This window comes from Papilio machaon, chromosome 8 (genome assembly GCF_912999745.1).
Source record: "Papilio machaon chromosome 8, ilPapMach1.1, whole genome shotgun sequence".
Lineage (NCBI taxonomy): Eukaryota > Metazoa > Arthropoda > Insecta > Lepidoptera > Papilionidae > Papilio > Papilio machaon.
In genome coordinates this window covers 8,230,867-8,256,413 of record NC_059993.1, presented here as the reverse complement: position 1 = coordinate 8,256,413, position 25,547 = coordinate 8,230,867, and the positions used below count along the sequence as shown (strand labels likewise).

Genomic DNA, 25,547 nt, shown 5'->3' with positions numbered 1-25,547 from the left:
TGTTTTATTTAATCCCAATACTTGATGAGCCCGTCCCAGCCTGCGGTGAGCAGCTTGCTGGGCTCGTGAGGGTGCCACAGCGCGGAGATGCAAACACCGTCGTGTGCCTTCCACTTCTTGTACAACTTGGTCGTCTTCCAGTCCCACACGTAGCACTTGCCGTCCGCATCACCTGACACCAGATAGCTGACGACAACATAAAAATTTAAACAAAACTTCTAGAAAAATAAATTTGCAAGGATTCCCTTTCGAGCTAATCATACTTCCTTTTTAAACTTGAACTTTCCTTGTAAAAATAATAGGAAAAAGACACCTACAAGTAAAATCTTTTTTTTATTTTGTGTATGCCAACCCTGTGCGCCATTGTATAAGTTTCATAGATCTTTATTATCCGAAACTAAATATACTTAACAGTTTTGTTGTTTAACTACGTTACGTATCAACAAACCACAATACAAGAACAGGTTTTTATAAAACTAGAGTAATTACATCGAGGAAACGTGTTGCGGACGTTCTCATAAACGTCACACGTAATATACGTTCATAGAAATACGTTGTAATTTTTTGAATAAATTATACAAATCAAACATTTAATGTAAACAACGTTAATTTCCATGAAAAAACAAGACGATTATGAATGTTTTTATAAATTTCTAACCTATGATACATTCCCGAAGGGCCTGTATTTATTTGATGATGGTAACGTAAGTTTTCACTGCGGAAACAAGAATAATATTTCAATTTTTTTTAAACAAAATGAAAATGATAAGTTTCGACCGTAGAAACTCACTCTGAATCATAATCGCTGTAAACATTTCAGGCATTTTTACTCCTCAATAGAATACTACCAATTTAATTTTATTTTTGTTGCAAATTCATGTGTTATTTACAAACTATTACATTTAAGTAACATAGCACATAAACGTTTTAAACCGGTATTGTAACCACTAATTGCAAATTGTATGGGCTATTATAACTTGTAGTAAACTAGCTGACGCCGGTGACTCCGTGCACACCGTATTAAAAAAAACCTATATAGTAGTCTATGTTTTCTATCAGACAGTTCTACATCTATGCCAAATTTCTGCTTAGATCTGTTTAGCTGTTCTGGATATACCTAATAATAAACATCCATTCGCATTTATAATATAAGATAATCGGATTACAACCGTAGGTATGTACGTAACCCTTTCCACTGTTAAAAAATGTAGGTACGAAAACATATCGTCATAGTGATTATTTTATGTAAAAATATAATCTGACAAGAATACCTATTTTTTAAACAGTTGCTATGACAAACATCCGTCTATAATATTGTCTCCGTTTCATTAAAGATGCTATAAAGAAGGACAATATGTTTTTGTATGAGTGTTGAGACACTGAAAACGGTTAATAGGTAACAATGGCTCCGACGTAAACTATTGTATGTTTGAAAACATTTTAAACATAAAAACGAGTAACAACGCATCAAAAATGCACAAAAAAAAATCAACCAGAATGAACCAACTGTTCATTTTGGTTGACTTTTTTTGTACATTCTTCATATGGCTACCGATAGTCTACGTGGGAGCCATCGAAATATACATAAGTATTAGGTTCATTGCAATGATATGCTGTTAATTATCACGACCAGGTGTTGGTCAGGGATTTTTCGACGTGGCAACTCGAAATTGTTCATTTACTTGGTAGTACTTTCACGAGCCCCTAGCGCCCTTCAATATACGCAATGTTGAAACACTTTTACTTTTACCCTCTTGTATAAAATATCTTGGAATATTGAAAAACTATAAACAATCATATCGACGCTGGAAAGCATAAACGCTGTAACCCTTGAAATCGCGAATATGTTTTTCACACGTTAATAATTTCAACCATTATCAAATGATAATGATTTTATTATAGGTTAGCACAAACTACACAACATTGCTAAATACCGCATGCTTGTAGGCGTATCAGCTCACGAGTTATTATTTTTTGGCTCTCCTGTAAAGTTCATACTTTCGGGGTTACAGCGTTTACGCTTTCCAGCGTCGATATGCGTATAATTCTCTATATATAAATACGAATTATTTACTAATTCTTCTGAACAATTTCTATCTTTTATTTTATGAGTAGAAAAAAAGTTCTAGCATTTCTTTAGAATTCTCGTTTTGTACCACAATATCTTATTGATTACAGTCAGAATCATTAAATAAAAGATATATATAGATCGTACATTAACCTTTGGTTTCTGAGACCAAAATCTCTATCACCAAAAGAGATAAAAAATATGTTTTAAACGGGGATTTTGGTATCAGAAACCTACGACAGTTCACAATCTTATCGAAAATTCGCAATTCGGCAGCGATAATAAACTAGATATGATATTGAACATTCAGTACTGTCGTGCACAAATGTGTTATTAATAAATTCCAACTAAAGACAGTTATTATCTTTATAGGATGTACAAAATATTTTAAGCGGCAAGGGTAATCTGATGTTCATTGTACACATCACACGAACAGAACCAAAAGAACTACAAGTTGATCACAAACAAACATGTTTGGTACAAAATCGTAATATCATATGAGTTTTGATTGACTAAGGAGTCAGACCTACACTTCGCTTTCCTGTGATCTTTCATCGTGCAAGGAAATATCGCAGGAAAGCGAAGTGTAGGTCGAAGACGAACATCCTGGCTTAAAAACATGCGCCAGTGGTTCGGAAAGAGTACCCGTTCGCTCTTCAGAGCCGCGGTGTCAAGGGTGCAAGCTGCCTTAATGATCGCCGACCTTCGAAAGAAGATGGCACTGTAAGAAGGAGTCAGACATGATAGCCCATTGCTGGTTGACTTCATACAAATCTATGAATTTCTTCACAAACATGTGTAGGCATTTCGATGTTTTCTTTCATCGTAAGTATGTTTATAGGTTAGTGTTCCCACAATATAGCTGTATTAAGTAGAAAGTTGCGGGATAAAGGTTTAGGACGATGTGCTCAAGCAGCAACAAAATCTAAATTAGCATTTTGTTTGGAATTTTGGTATGTAGATTACCTTGCAACATTTCAAAGTGGACCACGTTTTAACCGATGTTTAACCTTGAACGATAATCGTTTATTTGACAATCAAAGAGAATGTTTTTTTTCTGACATTAAGTGACCAGGAATTTTAACATGTACAAGAAAGAGTGTCATCCCTCTTATTTCCTAGGAAAAAACTGAGATAACATATGTTTAGAAATCCAACTGTTAAAATGTATAAATTCAGATTTTTTATGTACGAAATTGTTCTTACAATCACATTAACTACAAATTCCGTTTTAATAATAACAAAACAATTCACTTAACACTATTTCTATTGTTATTATGTTGTGACCAACATTAAAGTTATCAAATAAGACGCAAGTTTGATTTATGTATTATACCAGTAAACAAATTAAGACCCAATAACCTAGTGTTACGGTTTAAATTTGTTTGCAATAAGAAAGGTAACGTTGCAAGGTAAACGTGCCAAATATCGGTCACTTCGGCTCTACAAATATTCGTACGAGAACCTTTTTGGTGTAGTTATTAAGAAATACACCTGAGGCCTATTATAATAAAATAATATTTTAATTACCATACAGCGGTAGAATGAAAACATACGAAGAGGTGCCTTTTCAAAATTATCACTGTCTCTCTTCTACTACTTGAATCAATATGCCTTTTTTCAAATACACATATAGGTTAATATCATGCGACTTTTCAATTGAATATTACAGAACCGCCATCTTCTTCCTTTTATATTGAAATCAAGTATATGTTGCCAATAACAATAGGTCTTCAGATCTGACAAAAATAGCACATAGCTGAAGTATATGAAGTAAAAGTATATATAGAGTTCCAAATTTAGTTCCCATGCAAGATATTATGATAAAAATAACGTTACAATTATATAATGAATTCAGAACCGAGACGCTTTGTTAATATGCCAGCAGAGAAAGAACCGCCACAGCGACAGTGCTGCCAACATTTAAAATTTAAGTCAGGAATCGAGAACATTTTAATAAATTATAAAAATACGTATTCATTTGTTATGTATGAGTTTAAATTAGGTTAAGGTTTGCTTTTCAAAGTATTACCTTCCGATTATCGCCGGACTTCAGGTCTTGCGGTCATGAATATATTATTTTTTTAATAATATTACATTGTTATTTATTAATATCGTATAGGCATGTTAAAGTTTGCACTGTTAAAAAAATCAAGTGTGACAGATAAAAAAAAAGATTGTGAACTAATAATAGGCGTGGATACCTTCTTTTATTCTTGTCTTTACACACGATATTGTATTTTTATTTAAAAAAAAAATGTTATCGGCTATGAAATATTTTATGTTAACATTTTGATATTAGGTAATTTTTGATAATAAATCATTGGAATGTGTCGTTCAATTCTGTCATACAATTGAGTAATAACTCTAATATGTTTTTCTAGAGATTTTTCGAGTGGAAACTCGAAGAAAATCATAGAGACAAGTATAGATTAAAACATTTTTACGTAAGTTATACGACCACAGACTCTGCCCAGCTGCCCTCAAAAAATTTTGTTTTTGCTAATATCCATTGTGTCTCTTTTTACAATGCGGAAGCAATTTATTTTAAGTGTTAAAATTTATTCCTTTACAAAGAAAAAATGCATTAAAACAAAAATAAAATATAGCATTTGTCCCGCTGAATATGTTAATATCGGAGTAGATTTGATAATGTTTTACAGATAAGTCGCTTTAAACTTAATGTAGAAAAAAAATAGATGATCTCCATTATGCATGATTTGGTATATACATAAATAAATACACACGATTCTAAAAACTGAGATTTGCCAAGGATTTATGCAAAGGAAATACGTTCAATCGTTCATTGTATTTGATTTTCAAATTACATTTAAATTTACTTTAAAGGTTTTGTGTTCCAAATCTCATGCTGAGTTTTGTTGATACGAAACGATATTTCTTTGATAACTTTATAACACCGGGCGTTGCTAAGGGGGGCAAGATAAAACTGCTCCCCCTTCAGAGAAACTAAAATATGTAACATAGATATAAAAACTAATTAGTAATACTATGATTCCTATAGATTCACATGGATAATTTAATAATTGTTGATAAGCACCTTTTGGAATATAAAAATGTTTTTTACTACTAGCCCCCCCTCTATCTCTTAGCCATCGGCTGGCGACGCCCTTTTATGCCAATAGACAATAGAGTAGGACAATAGAAATGATCGAAACAGCATACTGTGAACATTGGCGCCAGTAAGCCAAAACAGTTGATGCCAGGACAGCACTACTGTCCTATACTACTGGCATTATGTAAACCAAACCAGGAATAAAATGTAATTTGACGCAAGCAGACGTCGGTAAAAAAGTATAAGTCGGTAAAGTAAGTTAAATGATTATAAAAACTAAGCAAGTATTTGGTCGTTTTTTTATTTGGCCTTAGTAAAAGCATGATCTTAAAACTATAATTCTCGACCTACGTGAATGGAATAACACCAAGGAGCTGACAATAACTTGCCAATGATTCGCTTTGAATGAAAACATTATTTATTTTTTTAAATTACGATATGATTTTATTGTTCATGATGAAAGCGTTTAAGATGTGCTTGATATGATTGAGATAAATATATTGGCCAATATCAACATTATCTTTGGCCTCAGCTAAACATGTGACGTGTCAAATCAAATGGTATCTTGGCATTTGGCAATTTATAGCAAACAGTATTGAAAACTTTAAAAGCGAATCATACTTTGAAAATGATTGTTAGCTAAATTATTTTTTTTTTTTATAATTTCAATAAAATAATTGTGCGGTCAATGCGACCACATTATCACTTATCAGGTTGGATCGTCAAGCACTAGTTTAATGAAAAAAACTTTTACGTCATTACATTTCTGACGACACCACATTTCTTGTATCTCTCTTTGTATTTCACCTTGAACTTCTACAGTACTATACAAATCGAGCCAACAATTTGTGCCAGTTGATTACATTTTTTTTAAATACATTATCTACCATGATTACGATATCCATTATTATAATGTAATAAGTCCGGATATAGTTTTATAAATAAACCACAGTGAGTTACGATGCATAGTTATTAATGTGAAACCACTTTGATGGAATATTAATTGTTAATTGATTTATTCTATTTTATTATAAACTAGCTTTTAACCGCGACTCCGTCCGCGCGGAATAAAAAAAATGCACAAACGATAAAAAAAAGTTCCTATGTCCGTCTCCTAGTTCTATGCTACCTCCTCATCAATTTTCAGCTAAATCAGTTCGACCGATCTTGAGTTATAAATAGTGTAACTAACACTATGTACTGTTGTATGTACTGTTCTTTTATATATATAGATGTACAAGAAATCATTTTCATATATAAAATATATTACGAGTAGGTATTGTACGCGACTTCATCTGCGTAAAATTAGAGAGAAAGTGTCCTATCTATTCCAAACAATATAATTTATTGAAAATTTCATCCAGGTTCGTTCTACAGTAACCTAGTAATAAACATACTGACATGTAAACTTTCTCATTTATAATATATGTAAGATTACATACTTCATGGCCATTCTTATAAGAGTAATAAAGTTCTACGTACTCAGATTTTCCTCATTCAAAACATGATTTCTTTAATTTCCATCCATATATCCATACATAACGACCGTCCGTTACTGATTTTATCCATTTCATTTAAAATATTAAGTATTATTAATTAATCCGACATATTAAAGGTGTATTATTCGATATGCATGGTGACCGATATTGGGTGCAATCACCTTGGTAACGTTTTGGCGGTGTTCCAGTCGAAATCACGTTGCGGTGGTGACTTTAAAAAGTCATCATGTTGCCAGCCACAGCCTTCACGTGAGTCCAGCACGTGAGAAAGTATTACTGATAAATTATTATTTAAACTATCAACGTCGTGAACTTAAATATATATAATAGCAATGGACATCATTCCTTCTTCCCATCTTAAATTAATAAGAAAAGGGTAGGAAGGGATTTTATTAATCATAAGGTGGCACTGGCCTACCTCTAAACGACGGAGGAGAGGGGACGCACAGAAAGAGAATGTTTCTCCTTCCCATTCTTTCCTTATAAGAAAAGGGTGGGAAGGGAGAGAGGAAAATGAGACTTTTAGAACGCTTATCAGACGAAACACGGAATTGCTTCCGATTGACGCCTGTCTTCTATGTGGTCGTGGTTGCATGTGTCGAGCGGGCCATTCCTGCAGTATGCTGCTGCGCATTCAACCACTGTTGAAGTTTATGGAATTATTTTGTAACTTAACGAAGTCTATCGTATGCCGACTGTACTATAAATTATATAATAATATCATATAATAAAAAATATGTAATAATTATATAAAATATTTTCTTCGCATCCAGAAAATCGTGGCACTGTTACCAACTATAAGCATTTCAGATAGCATGTCAAATGATATAAAGCCCCAGGGTCATGTTAATCTCAGTCACCCTGTTGATTGCAAATGACCCAGGTTGAATGCACTGCAGATTACGAATTATCACATTCTTGTTTATGTAATTAAAAAAAATGATTTTATTCGTCTTGTAATTTAAACGCAATGAAAACATTGTTTTGGTATCATAGTATATAATGATTAGATTATTACAAAACATTATTAAAATTTTAAAAATAAGAAGTGTTGACATGGGACGCTTTATTTTCTTCAGTCCACAATTTTTAATTATTTCCTATTAGACAACATTGCTTGATTTTCTATATAATATTTCTTTTCTATTCTATTTCTTTTCTATATAAATATGCTTTTATCTAAAGCCAAAGCTTAAATTATGATCGCTTTTAATTCATTTGTTTGCTTTTATACATCAGATTAGGAAGACATTGATATAATGTGTTCCCTTTCTGCGATAGTTATATCTACCAGTGCCGTATTTGTATGACGACTGTCATCTCACGGCCATTGTAAGGAATCCTAATTAGGATATCCCGTCATTCAAAGACCATGACAAATCTTTATTTCATACTAGCTTTCGCCCGCGACTCCATCCGCACGGAATTAAAAATAACTTCTGTACCAAATTTCATCAAAATCTGTTTAGTCGTTCCAGAGATTCGATACAAACATCCATCCATCCATCAAAACTTTTGCATATATAATATTAGTAAGCTTACTAACAGTATTATCGATATCCAGCAAGTTTGTGTTTTGTATATATTTTATGTGTGTTAGTTTTCTTTATTTATTTATAACTAGCTGTCGCCTGCGACTTCGTCCACGCGGAATTAAAGAAAAAAACTTAATAAATAGCCTATGTGCGCTTCCAGACTATGTTCTATATCTGTGCCAAATTTCATCAAGATCCGTTAAGCCGTTTCGGAGATACCTTCAAACATCCATCCATCCATCTAAACATTCGTATCTATATATATAAAAGAGTCGTGTTAGTTACACTATTTATAACTCAAGATCGGTCGAACTAATTTAGCTGAAAATTGATGGGGAGGTAGCTTAGAACTAGGAGACAGACATAGGAACTTTTTTTTATCTTGTGTGCATATTTTTTATTCCGCGCGGACGGAGTCGCGGGTAAAAGCTAGTTTATAATATTAGTAAGATTAACCTTGTCAATGAAACTAGATCAGAACTGTAAACAATAATAACTTTAGTAGGTATGGAGAGCACCTCCATATTTTTTTATCTATATCAAAGCAAATCGATAGTAGCTTTAATAATAAACAAATGTACGCGTATGTTAATTCTTTGCGTCAAACTCGATATCAGAGGTCAAGGCGTCGAACTCAATCATATTGAAATTTAGCTGTAGGCCGCGACTCCGTCCGCGCGGTTTTAAAAAAAACTCAATTAGGGCCTATGTGTGTTCCAGACTATCATCTATGTACATCTGTGCCAAATTTCATCAAGATACGTTGAGCCGTATTGGAGATATCTTCAAACAAACATCCATCCATTGAAACATTCGCATTTATAATATTAAGTAAGAAGTAAGTTTGCTGTGATATTTAAGTCGGTTAAAACAGGATTGAAGCAGTTATTTTCTTGATTTATTACTATAGGTTTACAATTTCGAAACACCTGTTGATAACATATTGTTGTCTCTTTCATTCTCTAGAAATAAAACAGAGATAACGATATGTTTGTACATGCTCCATACATCAAAATTAAATTTTTAGAAACTTGCAATCGATAATTCGATGATTATTAAAATCGTTCGAAATCCAAGCAAAGCCTAATCCAATTACGTTACGTAAATTTAATCACCAACTTGTTATTGTATGAAAAATACATAATATTTGGATGATTAAAATAATTTCCGTTGGACCTTCGGCGATATAGTTTCCAAGGCAAGCATAACTTATACGTACTACACGTAGGGTTGCCAACCGTTTTTAATATTAACGTTAATAAGGATAACGGTTGGCAACCTTAACATTGTTTTGGTTATATGCAATATAATTTTGAGTTCAAGTAACGTGAATGAGTAGGATTATCAAATCATTTGTTAAAAAGTTGGGAACTTTCTGCCAAGGTCCTTCCTTCCCCTAACCGACCTTTTTCGTTTTAAACGAGTTGTTTTACGAGTTTGTTTAATGATAACCCAGTTTCTTTTTGGGTTTATTTGAGCTGAACACCCAATACTTTAAACTTATCAAAATAATAGATCTAATTACGGCTTGTTTCCTTTAACTTCATTGCCGAATTTCTTAATGTCTTTGTTCACCTAAATAAATATACTCAATGTTTTTATAAGGGACGAAACAATAAACGTAACTTTTTACAAGATGTAGTATTAAAAAAAACTTATAATCGTGACCTTGAGACATAACATTTTTCCAAAGTTATTAAGATTTAACTTTAAAATGACCTCAAATGTCAATAAAACACTTTTTTTAAGTACATTATAAGCACGAAAATACTTGCTCTTTATGACCTAATTCATAATAATAAATAATACGTGCCAAGAACATGTATTGTAAGCGACGAGGTCGCATAACACACAGAGAGAAAGTGGCCGACCTGGCCCTCACGTGATGCACGGCTTGTATCATAACTATCATAAGGTTCAAAGTTTAAACCCGCTCGTGGTTAGTAGCAAATTAATGTATTTAAAATTGGTTATCAGATAAGACCACAATGGATTGTACAAAGCGCTCTGAATGTGACCCTTTCCCGTATACCTCTACATCCCACATAGACACAGCGTTAAGTGAGCAATTGCAAACCGCCATAAAGTTTGAATATCACTGTACTTTAGAACATACGAAAAGCGATTGGAACAGGTTAGTTGGCGTCATTATTTCCTTCAAGAAAAATAGACTTTTCTATGAAAACGATCCATTAAGGGACAGACAATATACAAAACTTAATGCATGCCGTAACATATTGGATTATTAATATAGAGACTAGCATCTTATAAGGTAATAACTAAGCCAATTCTTGTTCATTTATAAGGTTTTTGTTTGTCTATAAGTTAATGTAGTTAATAATAATCCTGAATACAATTGGTTTTTGTATTATTAAAAAAATAATTACGTGAATAATGTAAAATTTCAATACTTTAAAACTTCCGGATAAGACTTACTGCACATGATAATTGTTTAATTCTTAAACGAGTCATTAGCAGACAAAAAACTAACGCAAAGTTTTCTCATGATGTGCTACACGTTAATAATTTTTTTTTTTAATATTTGATCAAATACGTACTATATTAAAGAACCAGGGAACAAGTTACTTTCTATCGAATACACTTATAGCACATAAAGTACGGTAAAAAGAGTTGACTCAACAATTGCAGATACTGCACTAAATCAAGTTTCCATGAATTTTTTAGATTTTAAAGCTTCAAGGATTTTAACCACTAAAAACATGAATTCCTTTTTTGAAAATGCTACATATAATGCCTATACTATATGACAGCATATATACTGCATTCTACTTATTTATGTACCAATATTGTGGACCATTATTACATAAACTAAAACGGCTGTTACATAATAATTCGAAAGTTTTGCAAAATTTTTAAAGCAACACTAAATTACTACAATAAAACTGTAACTGCAGGAAAATCGAACTTCGATGATTTTGCTTTAAAAAGTAAAATAAATATGATGCATCTTTAATATAAGATGGTTAAAATCTAAAAAATAGATAGACCAATGAATCTATTACGCTCAAAGCAAACACTCTGACCTTTTCTCTATGTAGGGTCGGCACATTATGTACTTACTACTCTTCTATTCATTTCCATCGACCTTCAAACATAAGCTCTATCACACAATCTATCCATACTTTCTTCGATCTTTCTCTTCTTATCCATACCAAATCATTCTCACTCCTTTCTAGGTTACACGGTACTTTATATCAGGTTACACATTGTTAGATATTTTAGTTGGCTTTGATTTTCTTCAACACAATCGTCAAGTATAAAGTCATGATAACGTTGTAAACGATGGATGTGTGTTGTCGTAATGGAAATTTATAAAACATCCGAGAAGACCGGAACGAGCGTTTGTTTTGACAAATATCCTCATTTAATCATATTGTATGCTATAGTTTTATATAATTTAATATTTACTATTATGATTTTATATCCCTTATTTAATAAAGTAAAGATACGACGACCTGATACGGTTCTGATGGCTGAAATTAGCTATGAAATAATTTCAATAAGATTCAATGGTCACATTAAATCTTACTAATATTATAAATACGAATGTTTGGATGTTTGTTTAAAGATATCTCCGGAACGGCTCAACAGATCTTGATGAACTTTAGCATTGATGTAGAGCATAGTCTGGAAGAACATATAGGTTACTAATAAAGATTTTTTCCGCGCGGACGGAGTTGCGGGCGATAGTTAGTGTTAAAATATGATGTAAAGGATTGGAACAAGTTGCCGGCGTCAGTTTTTCCGTTCAAGTATGACATTGGTGCCTTTAAGAGTAGAGTGAATAGGCATTTACTAAGCTAACGAGTACCATTTTTCGACAACATTATCACTTAACATCAGTTGAGAGCGTGATCAAGCGCTAGCTTAATGAATATATAAAAAAATATATATTACATTTCCAAACTATATAATAACAGACACCTGTCACACTCACAGTTGTCAGTCAAGTCACGTGCAGAGGAACAAAGGTGTCAAATAAAAATTTAATCGTAAACAATAATGCGCACGCGCAATATAGTTCAAACATTGCGCTCACGTGATATAAACACTGTGATCACCTCGTATCTTTTATAAGTACAATGATCGAAACGTTCAGTTCACTTTGATGTATAAATAACATTGATCTTGAGTGGAAATTTTACACTGTCCTGTCTAAAATCATTGTATTCTACAATATTATCTCATCATTATCAGCGAACTTTACGTCCCCACTAAGGGGCTCGGAGCCTACCCTAAGTTCTCACTAGGCCATAGTCAACCACGCTGGCCAAGTGCGGGTTGACTTCACACAGATATGTGCAGCATCACGATGTTTTCCTTCACCGTAAGAATGTCGGATAAATGTACATATGTAAATTGAAAATCGAAAAACACATTGGTACATGTCGATTCAAACCCAGGTCCTGCAGACAACGCTCTCTCCTATTATCTAGTTTGCAGTTAATATTCAATCGTTCACTTATTTCTCGTAAGCAGATAATTAGCAAGAACCTAAATTAAAACAAAGCAATACTTAACAATGCTTGGTAATTTTTTAACAAATTTATTTTTTACATTACTTAACGTGATTACCATGTTTTATTATAATGCAGGAATTGTAGTTGCACTAAGTAATGTATGTTTGGTTGTTTTTAAACTTGGTAAGTAAAAATAAAATTATAAAACAAAAAATGCACCACGTATGTATGACTGAGAAGAATTTTTGCCCAACTTGCAACTTAAAAACAAGAAAAGGATGGCATAAGTAGTTCAACTAGTTGTGTGAAAGGGAGGAAAATCGTCGTTCTCAATCTCTATAATTTTAGACAGTAATGATGACTGACTACATTTTGAGATATGACGTATCGACTCGCTTTTTACTTATGTAATGCTGACAAGTACATAGACTAAAATCCTGATAATATGAAAATAACACAGATAAATGTATTATTAAACGAGCTGTCGCCCGCGACTCCGTCCGCGCGGGATGAAAAAAAAAACGTAAAAGTAACCTGTGTGTTCTTTAAGACTACTTTCTACATCTGTGTCAAATTTCATCAAGATTCGTTGAGCCGTTCCGAAGATACCTTTAAACAAACATACATCCATCCATCCTAAACTTTCGCATTTATAATATTAAGTAAGAAGTAAAATTGTTTAGAAATGATCGAACATAGAAATTTTCCCTTCTTCTATGAAACAAAACTATGACAAAGATCAAGAAATTCAATAGTTTGAAAAAACTACGACTTTTAGATTATTGTAGAGAAAGGATATTTTAAGTTTTTACGTCCAGGATGTGATGGCCGATATATTTATCTGTAAGTAGTTGAAGTATCTTGAAGTGTCCTTTGTATGCAAAGCTCTTACGTAAAACGTTCCGTAATTAAAGATTATATATGAATTTATAAAATTACTAACTATTGCCCACGAATCCGTCCGAGCGGAATTAAAAAAAAAAATAGTACCCTATGTGCACTTCCAGGCTATATTCTAAATCCATGCCAAATTTCATCGAGAGCAGTTCTGGAGATACCTTCTAACAAAAATCCATCCATTCATTTTAACCTTCCTATTAGCTATATATAAGCCTATATACTTCTGTGAACGCCCAAAGCTGTACAAGCTCACAAGGACTGCGGGATAACACAATTTAAACGAACATAGTATATAAGTATTTTTTCTAAATTTTTGATTGATCAGTGAATATTTATTATTTATGCATATTGTACGATACTTCATCTAAATAATATTTAATTTATAACGAATACATAACTTCACAAAATATGTAACTGTTTTGTGTAGTCAAAAATTTCCACACAATAGGCAACCAGTGTCATACGAAAACTGGACATTTGAAAAAGATTTCTATCTCGAAACTGAACTACATATAAAATTATATTCTTAAGATGTAATATTAAAAAAAAACAACTATTAAATTGAACATTTTCAGTTCAAAAACAAAGGAAAAGTTTTTGTTAAAAATCCCTTAATCTTATATATATAAAAGAAAGTCGTGTTAGTTACACCATTTATAACTCGAGAACGGCTGAATCGATTTGACTGAAAATTGGTGGGCAGGTAGCTTAGAACCAGGAAAAGGACATAGGATAATTTTTGCCCCGTTTTTTATTTTTTATTCCGCGCGGACGGAGTCGCGGGTAAAAGCTAGTACATTATAAGACAGCATCGCATCGTCAGCATTCGGTCTCACATTACAGCGGACGGCGTCCTGTCTGAACTATTAAGCTCCGTTAAGCTGATTGGTTGTTGACCTCAGAACGTTGGCAACACAATAATATTTAATTCAATTAACAACTGACACGAGTGAAGGTGACTCAATATAGCGACATAGATCGTATCGCGTAATTGATAACCAAATGATATTATTAACAACTAGCTTAAAAAAATAAAATAGAAAAAAAAATAGAAAACGGAGTAAAAATTATCCTATGTGCGTTTCCTAGTTCTAAGCTACCTGCCCACCAATTTTCAGTCAAATCGATTCAGCCGTTCTTGAGTTATAAATAGTGTAACTAACACGACTTTCTTTTATATATATAAGATTTGTTTCCACTGCTGATACACTCGTGTACAATATTGTTATCCCATTCATTCTGTTGTAAAATACAGAAACATCAATATGTTTTTGTCCATATGTTTCGACAATGTAAACCGAAGATAATAATAAAATAGAGCCAAGTTATGACTAATAGGTACAACAGTCAATAATTTAATCTTCTGAAATCTATGACTAACAATACTTTCCAATTGTACAAATAATTCTTAATCGGTTATTAAAATTATCGCGAATTGCTCCACTCTTTGTACACCCGGTGGCAACGCACCGCTTCACAATTTCATATCAGCGACGCCGCAATGATATTGGGTCAGTGCCTAGTGACCTTGACTAGTAGTGGAAAAATTAACCTTAAAGCCCACAAAAATAAAAAGATTTCATTATATTGGAAATTAATTATACCGAGCTATAACCTCATTGTCCATTTTGATTGAGGTCTTCTCACTGATAGCAATTTTACAAACGCAAATACTAAATCGGAAATAAATATTTTTGTTTCTTTTTCAACCTTTTGAAACCGTCAATAATTCGGAAAATGCCGTTTCCTTCCATTGAACACTTAACTCGAACAAAACATTATTTACTTGCACAGACATTTTAGTACATATTTATACTGGACTATGGTATGTCGAAGTCAGTAAAAAATAATGACGTCTTACTAGGAATTTCCCGCCATTTACTTGATACCCTAAATTCCTTGTTAAGTCAATATTTTTCCGTATTCCTTTACCTTCAAGATATCGAGATTCAACTGTATTTTTATAGCGTATTATTTTTAAAGGTCAACTTAGACAATGTCATTACCACTACCATAGTGTTGCAAACGGGCTGTGTGACTAACACGATAAGTTATCATAGTTTTATCGAATACTTTTTAGTTTTTTTTTTAATCTACCTACTATTTATTGTTAATACTTAGTATATATATTTATATTTATGTATTTAATTTATGTTTCATTTTAATTGTATATAAATAATACCAACATTATAAATGTTCGAACGTAATATTTACAATCGGGTGAACGTCCTATTTTCTACGTTCGTCGACTTTGTTTTATTTTTTTTGCTTTATTCGGTCTATATAATCATTCAAACGGTAGTTGTAATTGAATGATAAAAAAAATGCTAGTACAAAATTAAATATTCTGACTGAGATATAGAAAAGCTTCTTTTGTATAAAAAAACTAAGTGGAATCTGAATAAGAAAGAATTAGATAAGCGAGTCATTGTCACCTCTTTAAGCGAGAAAAAAAATTCACGGACTCTTGGACTCTCGCTTATAATTCGACTCTATATTATATATTGTTATATTGTAGTTTCGTGACTTTTTTAGTTATATAATTATCACAAAAACTAAAACATTACGACCTTGACTTGTCTTATTTCAAGATATACGTCAAGAAAGAAAGTCGGTGGCTCAGGGTTAAGCACTTGACTTGCAATCTACAGGTCCTGGGTTCAAATCCCGCCATGTACTAATGTGTTTTTCGATTTTCGATTTACATATGTACATTTATCCGATGTTCTTACGATGAAGGAAAACATCGCGATGCTACATATCTGAGAAGAAATTCAATGATATGTGTGAAGTCAATCCGCTCTTAGCTGTGGTTGACTATGGCCTAATCACACCTAACTTAGGGTAGGCTCCGAACCCCTCAGTGGGGACTTATAGTGACCTGATAATGACGTGAAGAAAGAAAAATACTTTTTCTATATTACAAGCTGGTAAACGAACAAGTGGCCAAATGAATTCGTCAGATATCGCTGCCCATCGACATCGACAATTGCAGATGTGTTGCCTATCTTTAATACAGGTAGACTTCAGTCAAATAATAATGTAAAAAATAAGAGATCGAGTAAATTATCTACACACTGATCGTCCTCATACAAAATACGTCGATCGCATAATAGTTCAGAACTGATAGGATTATTATCATAGAAACGTAACTACGCGCAGTAATCATGACTAGACACATTTTAATATATTCATTAAGTCACTAGCTTTTACCCGCGACTCCGTCCGCGCGGAATAAAAAATAGAAAACGGGGTAAAAATGATCCTATGTCCGTTTCCTGGTTCTAAGCTACCTGCCCAACAATTTTCAGTCAAATCGATTCAGCCGTTCTTGAGTTATAAATAGTGTAACTAACACGACTTTCTTTTATATATATAGAAGATGCGAATGGTTGAATGGATGGATGTTTGTTAGAAGGTATCTCCAGAATAGTTTGTTTAAATTTGACATAGATGTAGAACACAGTTTGAAATAACACATAAGCTGCCAACTAAGTTTTTTTTTTAATTCCGCGTGAACGAAGTCGCAGGCGGCAGCTAGTGTAAAATATTTAATATCTAACAAAATAAGTATAGTGACGTAATAAATAATACGTAATTAATTAAATATGTGACTTGCAATAAAAAAGAAAAAACTATTCTGATAAAGGCTAAATTAAAAAAAAAAATAGAATTGTAAAATGCCAGTTAAATCCATTTTACATTGTATAAAATCTATTTAGAACTTGTTAAAATATTTATAGGTTAGGTCTAAAAGTTACATACTGTTTAAAGACGTCAAGTGATTTGCACCAAATGAGAAAATAACAGAAATGGAAGGAAGACATAAGCATTTTAAATAAACTCCTACAAATATATCAAGTTGAAAGAATTGTCTTTTTATATCGTATTTTATTATTTGCACAATCAACGTGATTGGACAAATATATTTGTAAGCAGAAACTTGCTCTTTTGTACCTTTGCATATTTATATTGGTAACTTTCCATTATTTAAACATTTTATACAATGTTATAGTCTGACTAGGAATATAAAACACTTAATCATTTTGCAAAAAGTTATAGAACTTATTTCGTTGACTTATTTATAACTAGCTGTCGTACGCGATTCAGTCTGCGCGGTATAAGAATTAAACTTAATAAGTAGCCTATGTGTTCTTCCAGACTATGTTTTACATTTGTGCTGAATTTCATCAAGATCTGTTGAGTCGTTTTGGAGATACCTTCTAACAAACATCCATCCATCTAAACATTCGCATCTTTCTATATAAAAGAAAGTGGTGTTAGTTACACTATTTATAACTCAAGATCGGTCGAACTGATTTAGCTGAAAATTGATGGGGAGATAGCTTAGAACTAGGAGACGGACATAGGAACTTTTTTATCTTGTGTGCATTTTTTTTATTCCGCGCGGACGGAGTCGCGGGTAAAAGCTAGTTTATAATATTAATAAGATAGAATTTTGTTGGCTTATTGATCAATCTTAGTACTCTTTTAAAATGAACCCATATAATATGAAATAGTGTTACTATATAAATGCATCTATTAATAGTGGTCATTTATGTTATATAATTTCTTTGAATCATACTAAAATAAAAATAATATTATAAATACTAAAGTTGATATGTATGGATGGACGGAAATTTGTTATTAGGTATCTCTAGAACCGCTGCATAGATTTAGATCCTAGATTAAATTTGATATACATGTACATAAGGAAAACGCGCGGACAAAGTCGCGGGCGAAAGGTAGTATTTTATATTTTTTTAATAATAATTGACACGTGGTCATATATACGTCTATGCCCAGATATAAATGTAGATAACATCGTGTGACGATGTTACAAAAAATATCACCTCGTATAAAAAGTTTTTTTTAATATTTTTAACGAGTCACAATGATGAAGTTACATACAAGTTATCAGAACAAGGTTCTATATGATAACCTTTATATTAAGAATATTATATTCGATTAATTAAAAAAAAATCGATTACGTTTCTGAAAAATTGATTAAAATTACACAGATATTTTGAGATACTTCTCATTTCTATTTATAAATCTAAATTTATAGACAAAAACGTTTTATAGGTCATTACAAAACAGACCTATCGTTTCAATTAATATAAGCTGTCGTCCGCGACTCTGTCCGCGATGCATTAAAAAATCTTTATAAGTAGCCTATATATTCTTCCATACTATGTTCTAAATCTGTGCAAAATTTCAACAAAATCCTTTGAACTGGATATACCTTCAAAAAAAAAAACATCCATCCATCCATCCATCCATCCATCCAAACATTCGCATTTATAATATTAGTAAGCATAATGTCATATCAAGAAACTAAAAAAAATCTTAAACATAGCATTTCTATAAAGTCAGCATTTTACAATCTACCCTCTATTATGGTCCTTCGAGTCGATAAAATGAACTAAATGACAATAACAAAACAACTAACCTCATATCTGGCGAGAAGTCGACGGAGCAGGCGTACCCGGCGACCATGTGACCGCTGAAGGTCTTCTTCCTGTTCATCTTGAAGCGGTTGAGGGCGCTGAAGACGATCACCTTGTTGTCCATGGACTGGCAGGCCAGCCACTTGCCGTTGGGAGATGCTGTCACTGCGGGCAGGGAGTGCATGGACGGGTCTGCTATGTACTTCATGTCTACCGGGATGTCCCTGAACAGTCAACACCAGATGTAGGCTTCACCATCTCACATATATATATATATATATATTTAAGAAAAACGTTCACATTCATTACAAACTAGCTTTTACCCGCGACTCCTTCCGCGCGGAATAAAAAGAATGCACACAAGATAAATAAGTTCCTATGTCCGTCTCCTAGTTCTAAGCTACCTCCCCATCAATTTTCAGCTAAATCAGTTCGACCGATCTTGAGTTATAAATAGTGTAACTAACACGACTTTCTTTTATATATATAGATATTGCTGAAAACATTTCATATCAGTGTAACTTAATTAAAAATAATTTAATTCAGAATTTTACCGTCTACCCTCAAATCAAATGAAAATAAATCTGACTGGAAATGGTTAAAATCATACTATATATTATAAATGCGAATGTTTGGATGGATGGATGGATGTTTGAAGGCATCTCCAGAACGGATCTTGATGAAATTTGGCACAGATGTAGAACACATAGGCTACTTACTACATGTTTTTTTGTCGCACGGACAGAGTCGCGGGAGACAGCTAGTTTATAAAATCAATAGAAAGCTACTCACCATTCCCATACCCTGAGACTCTTGTCATCCGATGTGGTGACAAAGCGTCTGTTCTCATCAACAAAGGTGATTGTGTTGACAGCACCCAAGTGACGGTCATATTCCTGCACCACTTCACCACTCCTGATGTCCCACTGCATGAGAAATGTTGCCGATCAATTACTGACACAATTATCTCAGTCAGTAACTGTTACTAACGGTAACTGACTGTTACTGACTTTACTGTCAACATTAGTTATATTGTACTAAATGTATTTTGTTGAAAATCTTTTTAGTAACAGTTACTTAACGTAATTTTCAGTAACAGTTACTAACAAAGTCATTGTGATAATGCAATAGTAATCTAATATCGTGAGGGTATATAATAAATCTATTACAAATATACGTCTTCATTTAACTCTTAACTTGAAGGGCTCGAAGCCTACCCTAAGATAGGTGTGACTAGGCCATAATCAATGCTGGCGAAATTCGGGTTGACTTCACACATATCATTGAATTTCTTCTCAGATATGTGCAGCATCACGATGTTTTCCTTCACCTTAAGAACGTCGGATAAATGTACATATGTAAATCGAAAAACACATTGGTACATGGCCTCGAGAATCGAACCCAGAACCTACAGATTGAAAGTCAAGTACTTAACCCCTGAGCCACCGACGCTCTCAATTAAAATTTATGTCAAGTTTATCTTTAATATGACAAATAAGATAAAAAGATGTAACTCACACAGACAATCTTTTTATCAGATGTACCAGCTACAAAGAGATGCTGTTTGTCTGCGTCGGGATGAAACTTTGCACAGTAGGGCACTTTGCGGGAGGTGAACCTCGACACGCATGACCCAGACTCAGTGTCCCACAGCTTTATGTAGCGGTCATAAGCTACATACATACAAACATACATATAAAAGTAATCAGAAGTCATATATCAATAGAAAAAAAATATAAGTTACAAATAATTTTTTAAAAAATATGAAAAAATCACTATCACAAGATGACGTTAAACTTAATCGTATAAATAAATCGTATTCCGTTATTTCTAGAATGCAAGAAGTTTTTTTTTTTAAATAATTTAAATTACTCAAAGACGCATATTGCGGGGTTTAAATTAAGCGTAAACTAAAAAAAAAACAATGTTACAAGAATAAGTAATTCCTAACATATTTATCATTTAATTTTTTACAAGTTTATATTACATAAGTAAAGTATATGATGGGTCTTATGTACTTGTATAAGGGCCAAAATAACAAATTGATAATTTTTACTTTTTTTGTGTTAAAACATGCACTAAACAAAATACAAAAAAAAATGAGGTTTTTTCTTTTTTTTTAGTTTAACTAAAAAATTAGTTTAAATGTTGCAACCGCCTTTAAACCAAGTAATTTGTCGAGAAAGTTCTGTGCAACTTTGTTGTCAAAACTAAATTTTTTTAAATAAAAAAAAAATAAATAATGTCATATAAAAAATTATGTAAAAATATTAACAACAGTGTACATACCAGCCGAAAGAAATTTATCACCGGCGTTGTTAAAATTGACATCTCTGACAGCTTGACGGTGGCCAAAGTATGTACGAACACAGCGCCTCTCTCCGTACACCTCCCAGATCTTTTTCACCAACAAATATAATATAAACAAATTTTACCGAACAAAAATTATTTAAACAAACCAGTAAACAGCACAAACAAAACTTCCGACACTCCAAGAAAGAATACCAAAGCTATAGGTTACATTTTACTAATATTATAAATGCGAAAGTTTAGATGGATGGACGGACGGACGGACGGACGGACGGACGGACGGATGGATGAACGGATGGATGAATGGATGAATGAATGAATGGATGGATGGATGGATGGATGGATGTTTGAAGGTATCTCAACGGCTCAACAAATCTCGGTGAAATTTGGTACATATGTAGAACATAGTCTGGAAGAACATATAGGCTACTTATTAAGTTTTTTTTAATTCCGCGAGGACGGAGTCTCAGGCAACAGCTAGTTATCTATATATCAGACAGACAATAATACTAGTTAGTACCTAACTATAGAAAATAGGTTATTTTATTTCCCCTCAAATATAACTCAAAGTGGTAACAGATGTCCAAATTTACCCTCTGTAAAAATTCCAACATCCTCTATAATCGAGTATAAGAGTTGTAAGGTGCCGTATTTAAGTTGGTAATTTTAAACATTTAGTTTTTATTTTAATTGCTCATATATTTAAAAGATTTTTCGTTTTTTTTTAAAGATTTTTAAAGATCTTTTATAAATAACTAGCTTTTACCCGCGATTCCTTCCGCGCGGAATGAAAAATAGAAATCGGGGTAAAAATGATCCTATGTCCGTTTCCTGGTTCTAAGCTACCTGCCCACCAATTTTCAGCTAAATCAGTTCGACCGATCTTGAGTTATAAATAGTGTAACTAACACGACTTTCTTTTATATATATACTAGCTTTTACCCGCGACTCCGTCCGCGTGGAATAAAAAATAGAAAACGGGGTAAAAATTATCCTATGTCCTTTTCCTGGTTCTAAGCTACCTGCCCACCAATTTTCAGTCAAATCGATTCAGCCGTTCTTGAGTTATAAATAGTGTAACTAACACGACTTTCTTTTATATATATAAGATAGATAGATAGATAACAATTTTATATCTAATAAAAAAAAACATAATAAGTAGCCTATGTGTTATTCCAGACTATGTTCTACATACATGCCAAATTTCATTAAGATCCGTTGAATCCTTCCGGAGATATCTTGTAACAAACATCCATCCATCAATCCAAACATTCGCATTTATAATATTAGTAAGATGGTACCTATGATAATATAGGTATACCTATATAATATCTATAACTCCTAGAGTTTATATTTCAAGGACAATACAATACATAAAATTATTAGTAAGAAAATTACTAGTAAATAAAGAGTCAATATAATCCTTTGTAACTATTAAAGAGTTAGAAGGCTAATAATTTCGAAATGGCAGAGCCCTGACATACTTTTATCACTGCTTCTCCCGACATGATCATATATTACCTTGACCCTGCAGTCCATGCCTGCGGAGAGCATGAGATGTGCTGTGGAGGGCAGCCAGCGTACTGCTGCCACACCCTTCGTGTGACCCTTCCATGTATGGATATGCGCCTGAAATAAAAGGGAAAAGTCAAAATAAGTATTTTTGGTACTATGACGAAATGTAAAAAAAACTTAACTAGGAAATCCTAGGTAAAGATAAATTCATAATAATTTTGGATAAATAGTTTATCTGAGAATATATTTTTTTTTACTCCATACAAACATCAACATCGAATTCAAACCACTCTTATGATTTTTGGGTATGTTGATAATTAACAAGCCACTTCCCTTTCTCCATTCCCCAGTCACTGCATCCCATTTCTTTGCGAGCAATCAAATTTGCAATTTGACATACAAATAATTATATAATTAACTAGCTGTCACCCGGGACTCCGTCTGCTCGAAATCTAATATATAAAAGAAAGTCGTGTTAGTTACACTATTTATAACTCAAGAACGGCTGAATCGATTTGACTGAAAATTGGTGGGCAGGTAGCTTAGAACCAGGAATAGGACATAGGATAATTTTTACCCCCTTTTCCTTTTTTTTTTTTTTATTCCGCGCGGACGGAGTCGCGGGTAAAAGCTAGTTAAAAATAAAGGTAAAAGTAGCATATGTGTTCTTATCAGATCAGACTATGATCTACATCTATGCCAAATTTCATCAAGATCCATTGAGCCCTTCCCGAGATACCTTGTAACAAACATCCATCCATTCAAACATTCACATTTATAATAATAGTAAGATTTGTTATCAATATCTCACCTTTGGCAGGAAACATTTATCAGGTGGAGTATCACTGCGCAACTGGGTTTCACTGCGTGGAGCCTCCAGCCAGGACCTTCCTTGATAATCAGTCGCTTGATCCACTAAAATTTAAATCATAACTCTTATCTTACAATTTGAACTCAAAGAAAAAAAACATACAAAACCTAAAAAAATTATATAAACAAAAATAATACTGTATGCTTGTCTCTGCGGGGAAATAGCTGCAGTCCCAGACTTCAATCAAAGATTTCTTAATAAAGGGAAAATAAACTAATTTACAGTACTTACAATGAAATATAGATTTCTCCTCCAATGGTTTGTCATCATCCACTTTGCCCTTCTTTTGTCTCTTAGCCAATATCTCTTCCAATTCCTTAGCTTCATCACCTTCAGGCTTCATTACTCTTTAAAATATAATTAATCATATTAATAAAAAGTTTGTCTAAATCTTATTGTGAACAGCATAGCATTTTTGAATATATTTGACTTTGACAGCTACACATTTGTATTAAACTTTCGCGAGACATAATAATAAATTCAACGGCTTAACTCACATATGATTGTGAGTTAAGCCGTTCTTAATTAATTTTATGTTCGTTCACATTGACAGCAAAACGAGACGCGACCGCGAGTTCCTCAAAATAAACACTCGCCCTGAAGATGGACCACCAACGGGTCCGAAACTAGTCGGTGTCGTCACCAATCATAGATGAGTTAAGCCGTTTTTAATTCATTTACACATTTATAAATTTGTTATAGTAAGTATTATGTAAAATCTATAAATGCGTATTAAAATGGTAAATTATATATACCTTTTTTCATCAACATATCCACCCCAAGGTCCAAGAAAACCATTAACATCATTTGGATCATCATTTTTATTTCTTTTCCGGTTATCTAAAGGCCTCTTCTTTATTGTCTCAAATACAGTTTTACCTTCTGCTTCCACCAGTGCCGGTATCATAGCTGAAACTAAATAAGAAGATTGATTACTAAAATTATTTTATTATTATTCCCTAGTTCATCATTGTTATGGTAGTAACCACTTTAACATTCGATAACTGACACATTATTTCACATTAAGAGACAAATGCTAAATCTAGGTACATACTAACCTACAATAGCATCTCCTGTGCCAGTCTCACCATCAGTAGATGGATCCACAGCATAACCGTAACTCGCAAATGTCCGTCTTTGATTTTCAAACTGAAATTCGCTTATATGTGCCTTTTCAACATATCCTGATAGCATATTTCTATTTGCCTTCATCTGTTGAGTTTGAAATGGATTGTCTGGACCAAATGTAGGAGCAAATAGTTCTTCATACTTTGGATTGTGCATTAGTTCTTGATTGTCTTTGATTAATACTCTAGTGTCATCATTATTCTGTAAAGAGAAAACAAGAGATGTTACAAAATATTACGAAAAGACCAAACATACAGCTGCAAAACTGTATGCCTCTAGAATGAAGGGAGTACTTCATTGCCCGTAGTCTCTAAATAATCGTTTTATAATGATGTTATTAAAATGTATCTTTGATATGTAGGACGCCACTGGTAATAGCAAAATTCATGTTTTTTGTAAATAAATAGGGTAGAACTATTTATTACCGTAGGAGTCACGACCGGTGCAGCACATATCTGCATCTTTTTTGCCAATGATAGCTTTGGATCTATTGGTTTCAAGTGCGTCAACAATTCTTCGTTGCTGTGTTGTTTACTACTCTTTGAATTGTCATCTCCATCATCTTCAGAACTGCTACCATAATTCTGTATGTTAAGCATTCTGCAATATGTATTGAATCCTAACACAGATTTATTTATTACGGTAATATTAATATATCTTCTAATTTCTAATTATTTTACAAACACATTGTGTTATTCACATTATAAAAACATGTCA

The 25,547-nt window shown here is 32.9% G+C and overlaps 1 protein-coding gene across 1 annotated transcript; it reads right to left on the bottom strand.

The window, feature by feature from the left end:
• On the bottom strand, window positions 1-25,547 carry LOC106720362 (pre-mRNA-processing factor 17). The gene is made up of 11 exons (XM_014515026.2): window positions 25,256-25,547; window positions 24,761-25,031; window positions 24,458-24,617; window positions 23,934-24,049; window positions 23,643-23,746; window positions 22,838-22,945; window positions 21,296-21,404; window positions 20,525-20,679; window positions 19,799-19,932; window positions 19,009-19,230; window positions 1-186 (listed from the first exon to the last, which is right to left on the bottom strand). Exons 1-11 carry the CDS (start codon window positions 25,427-25,429, stop codon window positions 9-11), a joined length of 1,731 nt encoding a protein of 576 aa, XP_014370512.2. The 5' UTR covers window positions 25,430-25,547; the 3' UTR covers window positions 1-8.

Bases quoted from the DNA above. Each gene is read 5' to 3' on its own strand.
- LOC106720362 (XM_014515026.2), bottom strand. From the start codon at position 25,429: ATGCTTAACATACAGAATTATGGTAGCAGTTCTGAAGATGATGGAGAT. The intron at 24,618-24,760 runs GTTAGTATGTAC...CTTCTTATTTAG, and splicing joins CACAGGAGATGCTATTGTAG to TTTCAGCTATGATACCGGCA. The intron at 21,405-22,837 runs GTAATATATGAT...TTGGTGAAAAAG, and splicing joins GCATGGACTGCAGGGTCAAG to ATCTGGGAGGTGTACGGAGA.